Genomic DNA, 14166 nt, shown 5'->3' with positions numbered 1-14166 from the left:
ACATTCCCACTCTTAATTTTTACAAAGATTTACTTTCAGTTTACTTGGTGATTATATAGCTAACCCTACACTAAGTAAAAGAGTTCAACAAATAGTATGAAGAGGAAAACAAAAACAAAACAACACACGCTTCCTCAACGGAAGCAACAAGGCTGCAAACAATCACCAAGACTCTTTCATTCATCCCTTCTTCAAAACTTCATTCAGTAGCAAAATACACAGTGGCTCACCAGTAACTTCGTGAGAACTTTTTTTTTTTTTTTTTTTGAGCAGGGTTATAAATACCTACTGCCAAAATTTTCATGTATACCATTAAGGAAGGGACTTGAAAGAAAAGGTCATTCAGGAACCAATTTTGCAGTTCAAATAAAGGATATTCTTTCTCTATTGGCAAGGAAACTCAGCACTTGATTAGAAAATCATGCAACTCCTTAGTAACTATCAAATAACCATTCTATTTTGCTCTTTTACTCATGAAATTAAAAGAAAACAATGCGTATTGCCCCAGCTCTTGAAATCTGAATTCTAACAGCTTGTTTTGATTTGTAGCGATGAGTATCCCAGAGTTCCCTCCTCGCTCATCCCATGATTGCTTGGAACTTTGCATTTCACTTGTCAGCAAGGAGAGAGACAAGTAAACAGCCGGGTAAACCATGGCTTGTCCATCAGCAAGAGCACAGCCCAGCACAGCCCAGCACAGCCCAGCTCAGCCACGTGCCTGTGTTTGCAGAGAGCAATACCTGGACATCGATACAGCTTTCTTGCCTGTGCAATATCTCCTTTACTTAAACGCGTGCGTTGACCGATGGCGGGACGTATGCCATTATCATCGCGGGAGGGGAGAATCGTATCCAGAAACATCCCCCTGAAAGAGAAAAGAAACGAACCATCCCTACGTCACCAAATCAAAGCACATATCTTGCTTACCAATATACGGTTGCTTTTTAAACTCAAGTCAATCAAATGGAAAATACACCGGAGTGAGCTCTAGGCAGTGTGTCAAACTTTCAAAACACCAGCATCATGTGTGTGTAGCATAAAATCAATGATGACCTCCACGTGTTCCTTAGAAAACTGTATTATGTGTTTTTAAAATACATGGAATAGTTTATAGTCTCCCACCAAGTACACCATGGCTCTGTTTTTGTCTTCCAAACAGATTTAAGAATCCCTTAGACTGTCAGATTGTAAAACAATTCTTCCTCATGATATATATACAATATATACAATAAAGACTTCTGCAATTACTAAAATTCAAAGAGTCAAACAAAATACACCTTAATATTCTTCGAATTAAATTCTAATTTAACTATCTAAGCATTTAAGATTTCTTACAAGTCTAAATGCTATAACGTATGTTAAAAAAGAAGGAAAAACAATGTCAAAATGTAGACAGAACAGTGCAAAACAAAAGTATTATGTATCATTTTCAATGTTTCATGGCAAAATTGCTTAGCAAAAAATCCTAATCAGTGCCCCGTTGATTCTAATCTATAGATATTGAGTTGCTTTTGACTCAAAGTTTTAGTAGAAGAATTACTACTTTTCCTACTATGTATGAGTTAAAATTCTTAATATAGTACACTAAAGATACATTCTAATTTTGCAATATGTATCAAACATTTATAACTCTAAAGGAAGTGCCTAGGTTAAAAATACAATGAACTATGAAACTATTACAACAGGTTGAGAAGGAGGGAGTTTGCCTGTGTGGATTTTTAAAAAACAAAAATTGTTTTTCAGAAAATAAAGAAGGAAATTTTCCACAAAGATATTTTAAATTAAGAAATAACCTTAGCACCAATGCCTGCAATGGGCACCCATATGGGCACTGGTACGTGTCCCAGTGTTACTGTTCCAATCCAGTTCTCTGCTAATGGCCTGAGAAAGCAGTGGAGCATGGCCCAAGTCTTTGGGTCCCTGCACCCACATGAGAGATCGGAAGAAGCTCCTGGTTCCTGGCTTTGGATTGGCCCAGCTCTGGCCATTGTGGCCACTTGGGGAGTGAACCAGCAGATGGAAGACTTTTCTCTCTGTCTTTTCTCTCTCCCTCTCTCTGTCTATAACTCTACCTCTCAAATAAATAAATATAATCTTAAAAAAAAAACAGAAATGACCTTGTAAGATGTCTTTTTTTAAAAAAAAATTCTCATTTATTTTTCTGAGAGGCAAAGAGACAAAGAGAAAGACAAAGAAAGTTCTCATCCTCAGGTTCAATCCTCAAATGCCTGAAACTTGGGGGCTGGAACTGGGAGCTAGAAAACCAACTTAAGTCTCCCATGTGAGTTACAGCAATCAAATCAATTTGGCTACCACTGCTGCCTCTCAAAGTGCAAATAATTTGGAAGCTGGAATCAGACTCTGACCTCGAAAGTGAACCCTGATTCTTTGATGTGGGACGTAGCATCATAACGGGTATCTTAACATCCAGAAGAAATGCCCATCGCGTAAGATATCTTTTAAATGGAGATGAGTGATGGGACATGCCTTTTCAATATTTACAATATCACACATTTATACTGCAGGTTAAAGAATAACACTTTAAGCTCTGCTTAGTCCTCCCCTTTAGGAAACACTCGTTCAGCACTGTTCTAGGTTTGGATTTATAGCAGTAAACAGACTAACAAAAATACTACTCTTTCTGATTTTAATATCCTAATGTGGGGAGAAAGACATTAAAATGAAAGACCAATAACTTGGGTAGTGATCAGATCAGCACTGTGGAAAAAATAAAGGACAGAAGGTGGGTATCGGCTGCACAGCAAGTCTTACGGCTACCTACCAGTAGAGAGTCCCCAGAAAGAACCATTTAGAGATGCAAGGACTTCTGAAATGTTTGAGCACCAGCTAGATAATGTGTTTACCTGGAGGACAACAACTACTAATTTATAGGATGATGGCAAACAGAATGACATGGTTAACTTATGACTTATAGCTTTTAGGTAAGCAAAGGAGTGGTGATATACAACCTGGCCATCTCAAATCCCAAGGCGGCAACTCTTTAAAGCCAGATCTAAGCACTTATAGAACTCCATCTATATACTGCCCGAGACAAGGGCAGACAAGTAGAGACTAATGATTTATGGGAACTGACCATCAAAAGCAAGAGCTCGCATATATCTACTAAGATGCAACTTTGGGAGGCCCCGTGTAATTGGAAAGGGAAGCTGAGTTATAAGGTAGCATTGAGAAAAGCCATCTCTCAATGGCACCGCATGAATCAACAGAAACATTAAGTAGGAAAACGGAAATTGATGGAGTGTTACAATTTCTGCAGTCCTCCAGTACTAAGCAAAGTATTGACTATTTTCTATTTTCAAAAATAAATGGGCACTCTTTGACGAGTTTCACTTTTTAAGCTTTCAGGAGATTCAATATTTAAAAAAAAGTTAATGACATTTTGGAGTGGATATATGCTACCTTGGCCAGTAGAATAATGAATTTTGACTTATTCTATATACTGAGGTATCCTTTCTTACATTCTAAAGGGGACCAATCACCCATTCTTTTACTTTCTTTATGGTCACGAAGTTAACAATTCTGTTTGTCCAAGACATGGCCATTGAGCAAGGGAGGTGTTATCAATAGGCCAGAGGCAAATCATACTGAGGTTCCTTTCTAATAGCCATTCTTCATTTATTTTGATTGTGTAAAAATGGCGAATGAGCTATTCTTTTAAGAAACTTTGTAAAATTTTACAACTTTTCTTTGTTTTAATGAAAAAGAGAAGTTACCAGTTTGCATGAATTTACCTTACAGAATATCTATGCATTTGAAGGCCTCATAGGCCAAGACTTCTCACCATGATTTCCTAAACCTATTCCATGGGTTACACTCACAGAAACAACTGGAACATTGTAGACTCCATGAGTTCAGAACAGAAGAACTATAAAACCTCTCACTAGTGTAGAGAAAGCATTTGACAAGATTCAAGACGCTTCCCTGATTCATACTCAACAAACTAGAAAGTAAGAAACTACCTCAACATAATAAAGGTCACAAATGAAAAGCCCACAACTGAGGCTGGCACTGTGGCTTAGCAGGTAATGCCTGCCCTGCCAGCATCCCATATGGGTGCCAGTTCCAGTCCTGGCTGCTCCACTTCTGATCCAGCTCTCTGCTGTGGCCTGGGAAAGTAGTAGAAGATGGCCCAAGTCCTTGGGCCCCTGCACCCATGTGGGAGACCGGGAAGAAGTTCCTGGCTCCTGGCTTCAGAATGGCGCAGCTCTGGCCATTACAGCCAACTGGGGGAGTGAACCAGTGAATGGAAGACCTCTACCTCTCCTTCTTTCTCTGTGTAACTCTGACTTTCAAATAAATAAATAAATCTTATTAAAAAAAGAAAAGTCCACGGTTATCATCATATTCAGTGGTGAAAAACAAAGCTTTTCCTCTAAGAGCAGTAACAGTGAAAGGATGCCTGTTCTCAGCCCTTCTGTTTAACTTGGTACTGGATGTTGTGACCACAGTAATTAGGAAAGAAGGTAGAAGACAGGAGGAGGAGGGGAAACAAGAAGGTGAGAGAGAGGGGAAGGAAGTAGAGAAAAAGGAAGAAGAGGAGGACTAAGGAGGAGGAGGAGGAAGAGAAGAAGAAGAAGAGGAAGACTAAGGAGAAGGAGGAGGAGGAGGAGAAGAAGAGGAAGAAGAAGAATTAAAATTAAGGAAGTAGGAGGCATTACCTCTATCTGCAGATGATATGGTCTTACACAGAACACCCTAAATGCTCCACAGAAACTGTTAGAACTAATAAATGAATTTAGCAAAATCAAAACACAAAACCAGTTGTCTTTCTACACGCCAACAGTGAGTTACCCATAAAGGAAATCAAGACAAAAAATTGTACAAATACTTAGAAGTAAACCCAACCAAAGAAACGAAAGACTTGGACAGTGAAAACTAAAACAACATTGCTGAAAGAAATTAAAGAGATAAATAAATGGAAAGGTCCTGTGATGCTGGATCTAAAATTAAATAGTAAGCTCTTATTATTACTCAAATAAAACTATAGATTCAATACAATCCCTATCAAAATTCCAACGTTGTCTTTTTGTATTATTTTATTTGAGCTAGAGCTTCAGACAGAGAGAGGGAGAGAGAGAGATCTTCCATCTGTTGGTTTACACCCCACATGGCTGCAATGGCAAGAGCTGGGCCTATCTGAATCCAGGAGCCAGGAGCTTCTTCTGGGTCTTCCATGTGGCTGAGCACTTGGGTCATCTTCCACTGCTCTCCCAAGCCATTAGCAGAGAGCTGGATTGGAAGAGGTGTGGATGGGACACAAACCAGTGCCTATATGGGATGCCAGAGCCCCAGCAAAAATATATTACAAAGCTACAGTAATCAACATATTATGGCACTGGCATAAAGATAAACCTCTAGACCAATGAAATAAAGTAGAGAACCCCCCCAAAAAAAACTAATGTATATAATCAAATTCTCTTCAAGAAGGATTCCAAAAGGCAGCCTTTTCTACAAATGATGACAAAAAAACTGAACATCCACAGCCAAAAAAAAAAAAAAAGAAGAAGAAGAAGAAAAAAAAATGAATTTGCACCATTATACTATGTAAAAGTATTAACTCAAAGTCAACTACAGATCTAAACATAAGACCCTGAACTATAAATTCCCAGAAGGAAAAATAAGGGGAAAGCTTCATGGCTGTCATGATTTATTGGATATGACATCAAAAGGCAACAGTATATTTAAAAAGAGAGTCATACACGATGAAATCAAACTTAACAGATTTTGGTCATATAGGACAAAATCGCCAGAGTGAAAAGGTAACCTGCGGAATGGCAGAAAATATTTGCAAATCATATATCAGATTAAGTGGTTAAGAGCCAGAATACACAAAGAACTCTCACAGCTCAACGACAAATCAAGTAGCCTGAGTAACAACTGGGCAAAGGACTTGAGTAATCATTTCTCCAAAAATGACTTACAAGTGACTGCCACGCATCTGAAAAGATGTTCAGCTAATCAATACACGATGCCCATCAATGATCACAAAAATGTCAATCTAAACCAAAATGTGGGGTAGTCACTATGGCATGGGAAGTTAAGTCGCCACTTGGAATGCCTGGTTCAAGTCCCAGCTACTCTGCTTCCAATCCAGCCCCCTGCTAGTGCACCTGGAAAGCAGAAGATGATGGCCCAAGTACTTGGGTTCCCACCACCTACATGGGAAATCCAGATGGCTTTCTTAGGCCCTTGCATCTGCCTGGCCAACCTCTTGCTGTTTCAGTCACTTGAGGACTGAACTTAAAGATAGAAGATCTCTCTCTTCTCTGTCTCTAACTCTCTATGGTCATTCTGACTTTCAAATGAATAAATAAATCTTGTGATGGAAATTATCAAAACAAAGGAAAACAAGTGTTGGTGAGGACATAGAGAAAGCTAGAACTTATAAACTGTTAGCAGGATGTTAAATGGTGCAACCACCATGAGAAAAGTGTGCAAGTTCCTGAAGAATTAAAAGTAGAAATGACACTGGGGTCAGCATTGTGCACAGTGGGTTAAGCCACTGCCTGCGATGCCAATATCCCACATGGGTGTCAGTTCGGATCCTGGTGGCCTCACTTCAAATTCAGCTGCCTATTGACGCACTTGGGAGAGCAGCCAGCCCAAGTCCTCCGGCCCCTGAACCCATGTGGGAGACCTGGATGGAGTTCTAGGCTCCTGGTTTTGGCCTGGACCAGCTCTGGCCTCTGCGGCCACCTAGGAAATGAACCAGTGGTTGCAAGATAGAGCACTTGCTCGCTCTCTCTCTCTCTCTCTCTCTGCCTTTCAAATAAGAACTACTACATGAACCAGCATCTCATGTCAGCTTAGATAGTGCTAAAGAATAGAAAGAAGGATCTCTGAGGAATAGTTACACACACATGTCCCACAGCAGCACTATTCACAGTTGTCAACGAGTGGTAACAACTCAAATGTCTGTTGATGGACAAAGGCATACATAAAATGCGATTATACAATCAAGTATTAGTCATCATTATTATAGAGGAAAATCTTGTCGTATGCTACAGTATGGATGAACTTAGAGGAAATAATTCTAAGGGAAATAAGCAAGTCACAAAAGGACACACTCTGTATGGTTCCAATTATACAAGGAATCTAAGGTAATGAAGTCCACAGAAGCAAAAAGCAGACTGGTGATTGCCAGGTGCTTGAGAGAGAGAATGGGAAGTTGCTGTTTAATGAGTACCAGGGTTTCAAGTTTGCAGACGAAAGTGTTCTAGAAATGTTTCACAACTGTGAATATACTTAACACTTTAAACTCTATACTTAAAAATGGCGAAGGAGGAGCTGGTGTTTGTCTAGTGGTTAAGGTGCCTACCTCCCACATCAGAGTGACTGATTTGATTTCCAGGTCTGGTTTCTGACTTAGGCTTTTTGCTAAAGCAGATCCTAGTAGGCAGTGGTGATGGCTCCAGGAACGGAGTTTCTGCCACCCCTGCAGACCTGGATTGACAAGTTTCCAGTTTCACTCCCAGCCCAATTCCAGCACTGGGGCAGTGACCAGTGGAAGGACTTTTTTTCCCTCTTTTTCTTTCTGCTGTACAAATAAATAAATATTTTTAAAGGTTTAAAATCATAAGGTTTTATTATGTGGAGGAAGGCTGAGAATTGTGACAAATGCTTCATTACCTGAAATCAATTACATATGTCAATAAGCAGCCTCTCTTTTTGGAAGATTTATTTATTGAATTGAGAGGCAGAGTTACATAGAGAGAAAGGTAGTGACAGAGAGAGAGGAACCTTCCGTCCACTGGGTCATGCCTCAAATGGCTGCAATGGCCGGAGCTAGGCTGATCTGAAGCCAGGAGCCAGGAGCTTCTTCTGAGTCTCCCATGTGGGTGTAGGGGCCCAAGCATGTGGGCCATCTTCCACTGCTTTCCCAGGCCATTAGCAAAAAGCTGGATCAGAAATGGAGCAACCGGGACCCAACTGGTGCCCATGCGGGATGTCAGCACTGCAGGTGGAGGCTTAGCCTACAACGTCACAGCGCTGGTCCCCAAACACCCACTTTAAAGATTCAAGTTTATAAAATAATATGAGTGAGGATCAATCAGATATTATCTTTCCTACTGTAAGGTCTTTTGAACTATAGAAATCTGTTTATTTATGAAAAAATGAGTAGCATAACTTTGAATCAATATGATCAAATGAAAAGTCAAGACTGGGGGCCGGTGCTGCGGCACAGTGGGTCAACACCCTGCCCCGAAGTGCCAGCATCCCATATGGGTGCCAGTTCAAGTCCTGGCTGCTCCACTTGCGATCCAGCTCTCTGCTATGGCCTGGGAAGGTAGTAGAGGATGACCCAAGTCCTTGGGCCCCTGCACCCACATGAGGACCTGGAAGAAGCTCCTGGCTCCTGGCTTTGGATCGGCGCAGTTCCAGCCATTGCAGCCAATTGGGGAGTGAACCAGCATATGGAAGACCAATCTCAATCTCTCTCTCTCTCTCTCTCTCTCTCTCTCTGCCTCTCCTCTGTGTAACTCTGACTTGCAAATAAATAAATAAATCTTACAAAAAAAGTCAAAGCTGGTTGGCACACAACACAAAGGCAGATGATGGAGGAGACAGCAGCAGGCAGCATGAGAAGAGTGGTATATGGAGAAAACAGCCAGGCGGAAAGGCAAAGCAGGACATACCAAAGGGACAAGTTCCAAGTTCAGGAAAGACTCAGCATTTCTGAAGAACAGGAAGCGTTCATTATTTTCTGCACTCTTTGCTACTTCCTGTCTTCCAAATAATCAAACCTCAGGTTAATTCTAAGTAACTGAATTCAGCAGCATAAGAGAGCAGCCTTGTCTAAACTTGGACCAAATGTTCATTTCTTTCACATCTCTATGGAAAACTCCCTTCCAAACATTGGTCTGAAACTAAAAATTTTATTATTCTTTAAGAATAATTGCAGGCTAAATTTCTGACTGTCATTTTTACCAAATCCTAAATTCAAATTCCAGGAACAATAAGCATGGGGATAGTTATTATATTTTAACAAAGATATATATACATGCATATATTATATATGCATGCACATGCATATATACATATACATACATATTTATGTGTATATATATATGTGAAACATATACTTCAGAGGAGAATGGTTTTCAAAATAAAAGGGTTTCATAAAGTTCACGGAAAATGCATATTGTGAAAAAACTATATATGAATTTTAAAATGTCCTTACAACAAAACAAACTTATCTTTTAATTCCAGTTTCCATGAAGTTTTCAACATAAACTGCACAGTCAACCCTCGCTTTTTTTTTTTTTAAAGTTTGGGTTTTTATAAAAGAATGATTCTAAAATGCATCCAAGTACAAAGGGCTCATTAACACATCCTTCTCTCCTTTTTGCCAAAAATCTTTTATTGAACACATTTGACGTTTTCTTTCCTTCCTGAGCCTGCCTTCATAAACAGTTGTTAATGAACTGTGAGATGGATGTAACTGGGCAAAAGAATGAATAGAAATGGATGTAGGAGGGTAAAACGAGCCTGAGTGTGCCAAGGGAATGGGTGAGTTCAGTGGTTTTACAGCTCCGAATTCCTTACCTGGCAACTATTTCCTGGATGCCATCATCTTTAGAATGAAGTGGATCAAAACCCAAGTTTATTTCACTCTTTAAAAAGAGTATTCAGTTAATGATAGAATCTTAAGGTTAATAATTAATGAACGATAATTGAACACTATATGAAGAAAAATATCTTCTTAACTTGTTGTCTTAGAATTCATTGAGTAATAGTCTTTCTTGAGCATTGGTGGTACTCGAGCCACTGAAAATGCACAGTATCCAACCGGAGTTGCATGCAGAGTGTGACATTCCAACGCAGCAACCAAGTAAACCATTTGACTTTTCACTACACTACACTTTGGCAGTTTAATACACGGACTGGTTTGGTCATGATTTTAATTGACATTTTTAAAATAATTAAAATATAATTTAAATCCTTGATAATATCCTATCACTTCAAATTGTATATATTTGATAGGAAAGGCAAAAATGTGTTTTAATACATCATTAAAATGTCTGTTGTTGGCTATATTCTTAACCATGATTTTTTACTTATTTTGCTTGGTTTATTTCTGCCATAGAGCAGCAATATTTGAAAGGTATTCTCATTCTAATGTGAAACATAGCTTTGAGAGGAGCTACATGGAGGGAAGGAATTAAAAGTCAAAAGGTATAACCTGAGAGTCCAACCTTGAGAAGGTGTTCCTGGCATAGTGCATGATGCTGTCAAAGTCGTATCTTTCCCCAAGTGAGTTCACTTCCCCGGGTTCCATCTTCAGAAAATTGTACTCTTGACCTAAGGATCAGGGACAAACAGAATCTCAGAAGCCTGGAAGAGGGGAGAGCACCACAGCCCTCCCTCGACTCGCATCTGCTCTTCATTAAATGACCCGTCTCCTTGCTGGCTCCACTTACACTCTCAGCCGGGCGCATGTGCCAAGGGCAGAGGTTTTCACTCGAGCTCCTACTGAAAGAATGGGTTAATGACTTTATCTCGGCAAAAACACTGACAAAACCAAACTTTGTATGTTTTTGACGTATGCTCTTTTACTACCTCACAATATTCATTTCTTTAAAATCTTGCTGCTTTTTGAGATACTGTACAAATCATAATAAGAGTTGGATTTTTATCCAATGAATTTGTCACTTTTCTCTTATGACTGTACTTTCCAGGGCCCATAAAAATTATCTTCTTGCTTTAGAATTTTAGATCCTTTCTATGAAACACTGTGAAAAGGTGTAGGAACAATATTAGTATATATTAGACTAACTGCTTGGTTTAGCAATGTGACTTCAACATTAAAGATAAAACAACCGGAAATCTACTTTGATTCAAAAATGAAACAAGGCTCTCTTTTATGAAAAGAAGTTTCTATTTGGAAAGACTTTTTTGATCCAGAAGAATATGACAGGGGACTGTCGCTGTGGTGTAGCAAGGAAAGCCGCTGCCTGAAGTGCTGGCATTCTATATGGGCACTTGTTTGAGTCCTGGCTGCTCTTTTCCCAATCCAGCTCTCTCTGTGGTGGCCTGGGAAAGCAGTAGAAGATGGCTCAAGTGCCTGGGCCCCTGCACTCGCGTGGGAGACCTGGAAGAAGCTCCTGGCTCCTGGCTTCAGATCGGCACAGCTCTGGCCATTGCAGCCAGTTTGGGAGTGAACTAGTGGATGGAAGACTTCTCTTGGGGGCTGGTGCGTGGCTCACTAGGCTAATCCTCCCGTCTGCGGCATAAGCATCCCATTTGGGTGCGGGATTCTGTCCCGGTTGCTCCTCTTCCAGTCCAGCTCTCTGCTGTGGCCCGGGAAGGCAGTGGAGGATGGCCCAAGTGCTTGGGCCCTGCACCCCATGGGAGACCAGGAAGAAGCACCTGGCTCCTGGCTTCAGATCAATGCAGTGCTGGCCATAGCGGTCATTTGGGGGGGGGGGGTTAACCAATGGAAGGAAGACCTTTCTCTCTGTCTCTCTCTCTCACTATCTATAACTCTACCTGTCAAAAAAAAAAAAAAAAAAAAAAAAGACTTCTCTGTCTGCTTCTCCATCTCTCTCTGTGTAACTCTCACTTTCAAGTAAATAAGTAAATCTTTATATATAAAAAAAGAATATGAATAAGAACTAAGGGAGTTTTTGTTTTACTTTTCACATGTTATTTTAACTTCATTTTTAATAGATTTTTTTCAACTGCCTGTTTGTATCTGCCAAGCAGTATTATTTCTTGAAAACTGAAAAATACATTGATGGTTCTAGAACAAAGAATTGCTTCTTGTTGACTTCAGATTTCAATGACTCAATTTCTGCAGTTTCAACAGCCAAAGGGGCCGATGCTGTGGCATAGTGGGTAAAGCCGCCGCCTGCTGTACTGGCATTTCATATGGGCGCCAGTTTGAGTCTCGGCTACTCCACTTGTGATCCAGCTCTCTGCTATGGCCTGGGAAAGCAGTAAAGGATGGCTCAGGTCCTTGGGCCCCTGCACCCACATGGGAGACCTGGAAGAAGCTCCTGCTCCCTGGCTTCAGATCAGCCCAGCTCTGTCTGCTGTGGCCATTTGGGAAGTGAACCAGTGGACTGAAGACCCCCCCCCTCTCTCTGTAACTCTGCCTTTCAAATAAATAAATAAATATTTTTTTAAAAATCAATATGACTTTAGAGCTAGAAATATGTATTTAAAAAAATAAAAAATAAACTGCAAAAGATGGTACATGACATACTATTTGTGTAACCTAAAGAGCTTTGAGAAAGTATAAAAGTGAACTACTGGAATTCCAAATTCATGCCTGGATCTCAAAAGGGGACTATTACATCGCTCATTTGATTGAGCATTCTAACTTCAATATTTGCATTGAATAATATCACATTAATAGTTTTCCAAAAGGTACTAAAGAAATGGAGTGATGTCCTAGAATACAAGGTCTCTCCTCCCTGTGATAGGGAAGCCTGGGGACATGCATTTGAACACTAAAGGTTAGAGACTCAAGCTGTAGTTACAGAGCCTGCCTCTCAGTGTAATGTATTTTAAACATATCTGAATAATTTCACATGGTAAATGATTCTGACTTCGCCAGCCAGCCTGTAAACTGAAATGTGTGCTCCTCAAACCTCTGATATGTCTACGTGTGTTAAAACCATTCTTAGGGAATACGCTGCTCTCGCCCCAACCCTGAGAGGAACAATTGTTACAACTGCGATCTCCATAGAATTTGATCCAATTATAAGGTGGAAATTTTAAAGCGCTGTGGATCTGATTTTATAATTATAAACTTTCAAGATTTCAGTATAGAGCACAATATGGAAAAAGGCTCTCTGATCAACAAGAAATGCTTCACAAAATTTTTTGAAAGTAGAACATTCAGTAACTATAGCAATAGTTGCACATTCCAAGCCCATAACTGAGCACTTAACACGTACATGAGGTTTTTCTTTCTGCTAGTTAAAAAAGGACATGGGCCTACACAGTCCAAATAAGAGAAACTGAGACCTACGTCATGAAGGAAAGGAGAAAGTCAGAGATACAGAGCAACATGGAAAACTATACTTAATAATTCAAAAATTTTAAAGACATCCCTCTTTATATGCACATTCTGATGCAAATTAAAATAAATCTAATTATCATACCAATTTAGTACTCTCATAGTCATCTCTTGTGCATATAAATTTGAAGCCAAAGTTTTTGCTTATTGGATACTCTACTTGAATAACATTTGATTTTGAGTTTCTGAGTCACAGCAAGTCATAAATTTGTTGAAGATCAGTCTCCAACATGAACGCTTTCATACTGGAATTGCTGATCATGGTTCCAATTACAGGAAATCTCACACAGTAATTTTTTTTTTCTGTTAGCCAGAATGTTTAGTCAAAAACCTAGTAAGAGTCATAATTTTTCTAGCATTGTGTTAAGTATTATAAATTTATACTACTTATACTAGGGTACTTCAAAAAGTTCATAGAAAATAGAATTGAAATATGTGTTTATTTTGGTGCCAAAAAACTGAAATCCATGTACATGAGGGATCTTCAAAATAACTTCATGAAGAATGCATGTTATACAAGAACTATGCATAGATTGTAACATTTTGGGCACCAGAAGAAACCTATCTTTTTTTTTTCTTAAGATTTATTTATTTATTTGAAAGGCAGAGTTACAGAGATAGATAAAGAGAGAGAGAAGCAAAGAAAGGTCTTTTATTTACTGGTTCACTCTATAAATGGCTGCAACAGTCAGAGCTAGACCAGGAGCCAGGAGCTTTTTCTGGGTATCTGGGTATCCCACAGGGGTGCCGGGGCTCAAGGACCTGGGCTGTCTTCCACTGTTTTTCCAGGCACATTAGCAGGGAGCTGGATTGGAAGTGGAGCAGCCGGGACTCAATCCAGCACCCATATGGGATGCTGGCACTGCTGGCACCTTTACCACTACACCACAACACAGGCCCCAATAAACATCCTTCAATGGACACTCTGAAGTACCATGTACATCTCTTCCTCTATTTGGATACATATTTATATTGAATCAAAATTCTATTTAAGTGTAAGAACCATTTTTGGAAGTTGCATTCATTATGAGCTTTTTTTTTTTTTTGTCAATATAACAAAATGTTTGACAAATACAGGAAAACTAACACCTGCTTAACAACAAACTTCTCATTGACTT

At 39.6% G+C, this 14166-nt stretch overlaps 1 protein-coding gene across 3 annotated transcripts in view; it reads right to left on the bottom strand.

Annotated features, from left to right (window-relative positions):
- TLL1 (tolloid like 1) overlaps positions 1 to 14166 on the bottom strand; it is a 229132-nt gene that overhangs the window by 80799 nt on the left and 134167 nt on the right. For all 3 annotated transcript variants that reach the window (XR_011378528.1, XR_011378527.1, XM_070048214.1), the window contains exons 7-8: positions 10218 to 10323; positions 741 to 865 (exon numbers count right to left, since the gene is read on the bottom strand). Coding sequence is in view for 1 of the 3 variants with exons in the window: in XM_070048214.1 (XP_069904315.1) it covers positions 741 to 865; positions 10218 to 10323 (231 nt within the window). In the remaining 2 variants the exon portion in view is untranslated. The remainder of the gene's footprint in view (positions 1 to 740; positions 866 to 10217; positions 10324 to 14166) is intronic.

This window comes from Oryctolagus cuniculus, chromosome 8 (assembly GCF_964237555.1).
Source record: "Oryctolagus cuniculus chromosome 8, mOryCun1.1, whole genome shotgun sequence".
In the NCBI taxonomy this organism is placed as follows: domain Eukaryota; kingdom Metazoa; phylum Chordata; class Mammalia; order Lagomorpha; family Leporidae; genus Oryctolagus; species Oryctolagus cuniculus.
This window is presented reverse-complemented; position numbering and strand designations above follow the sequence as displayed.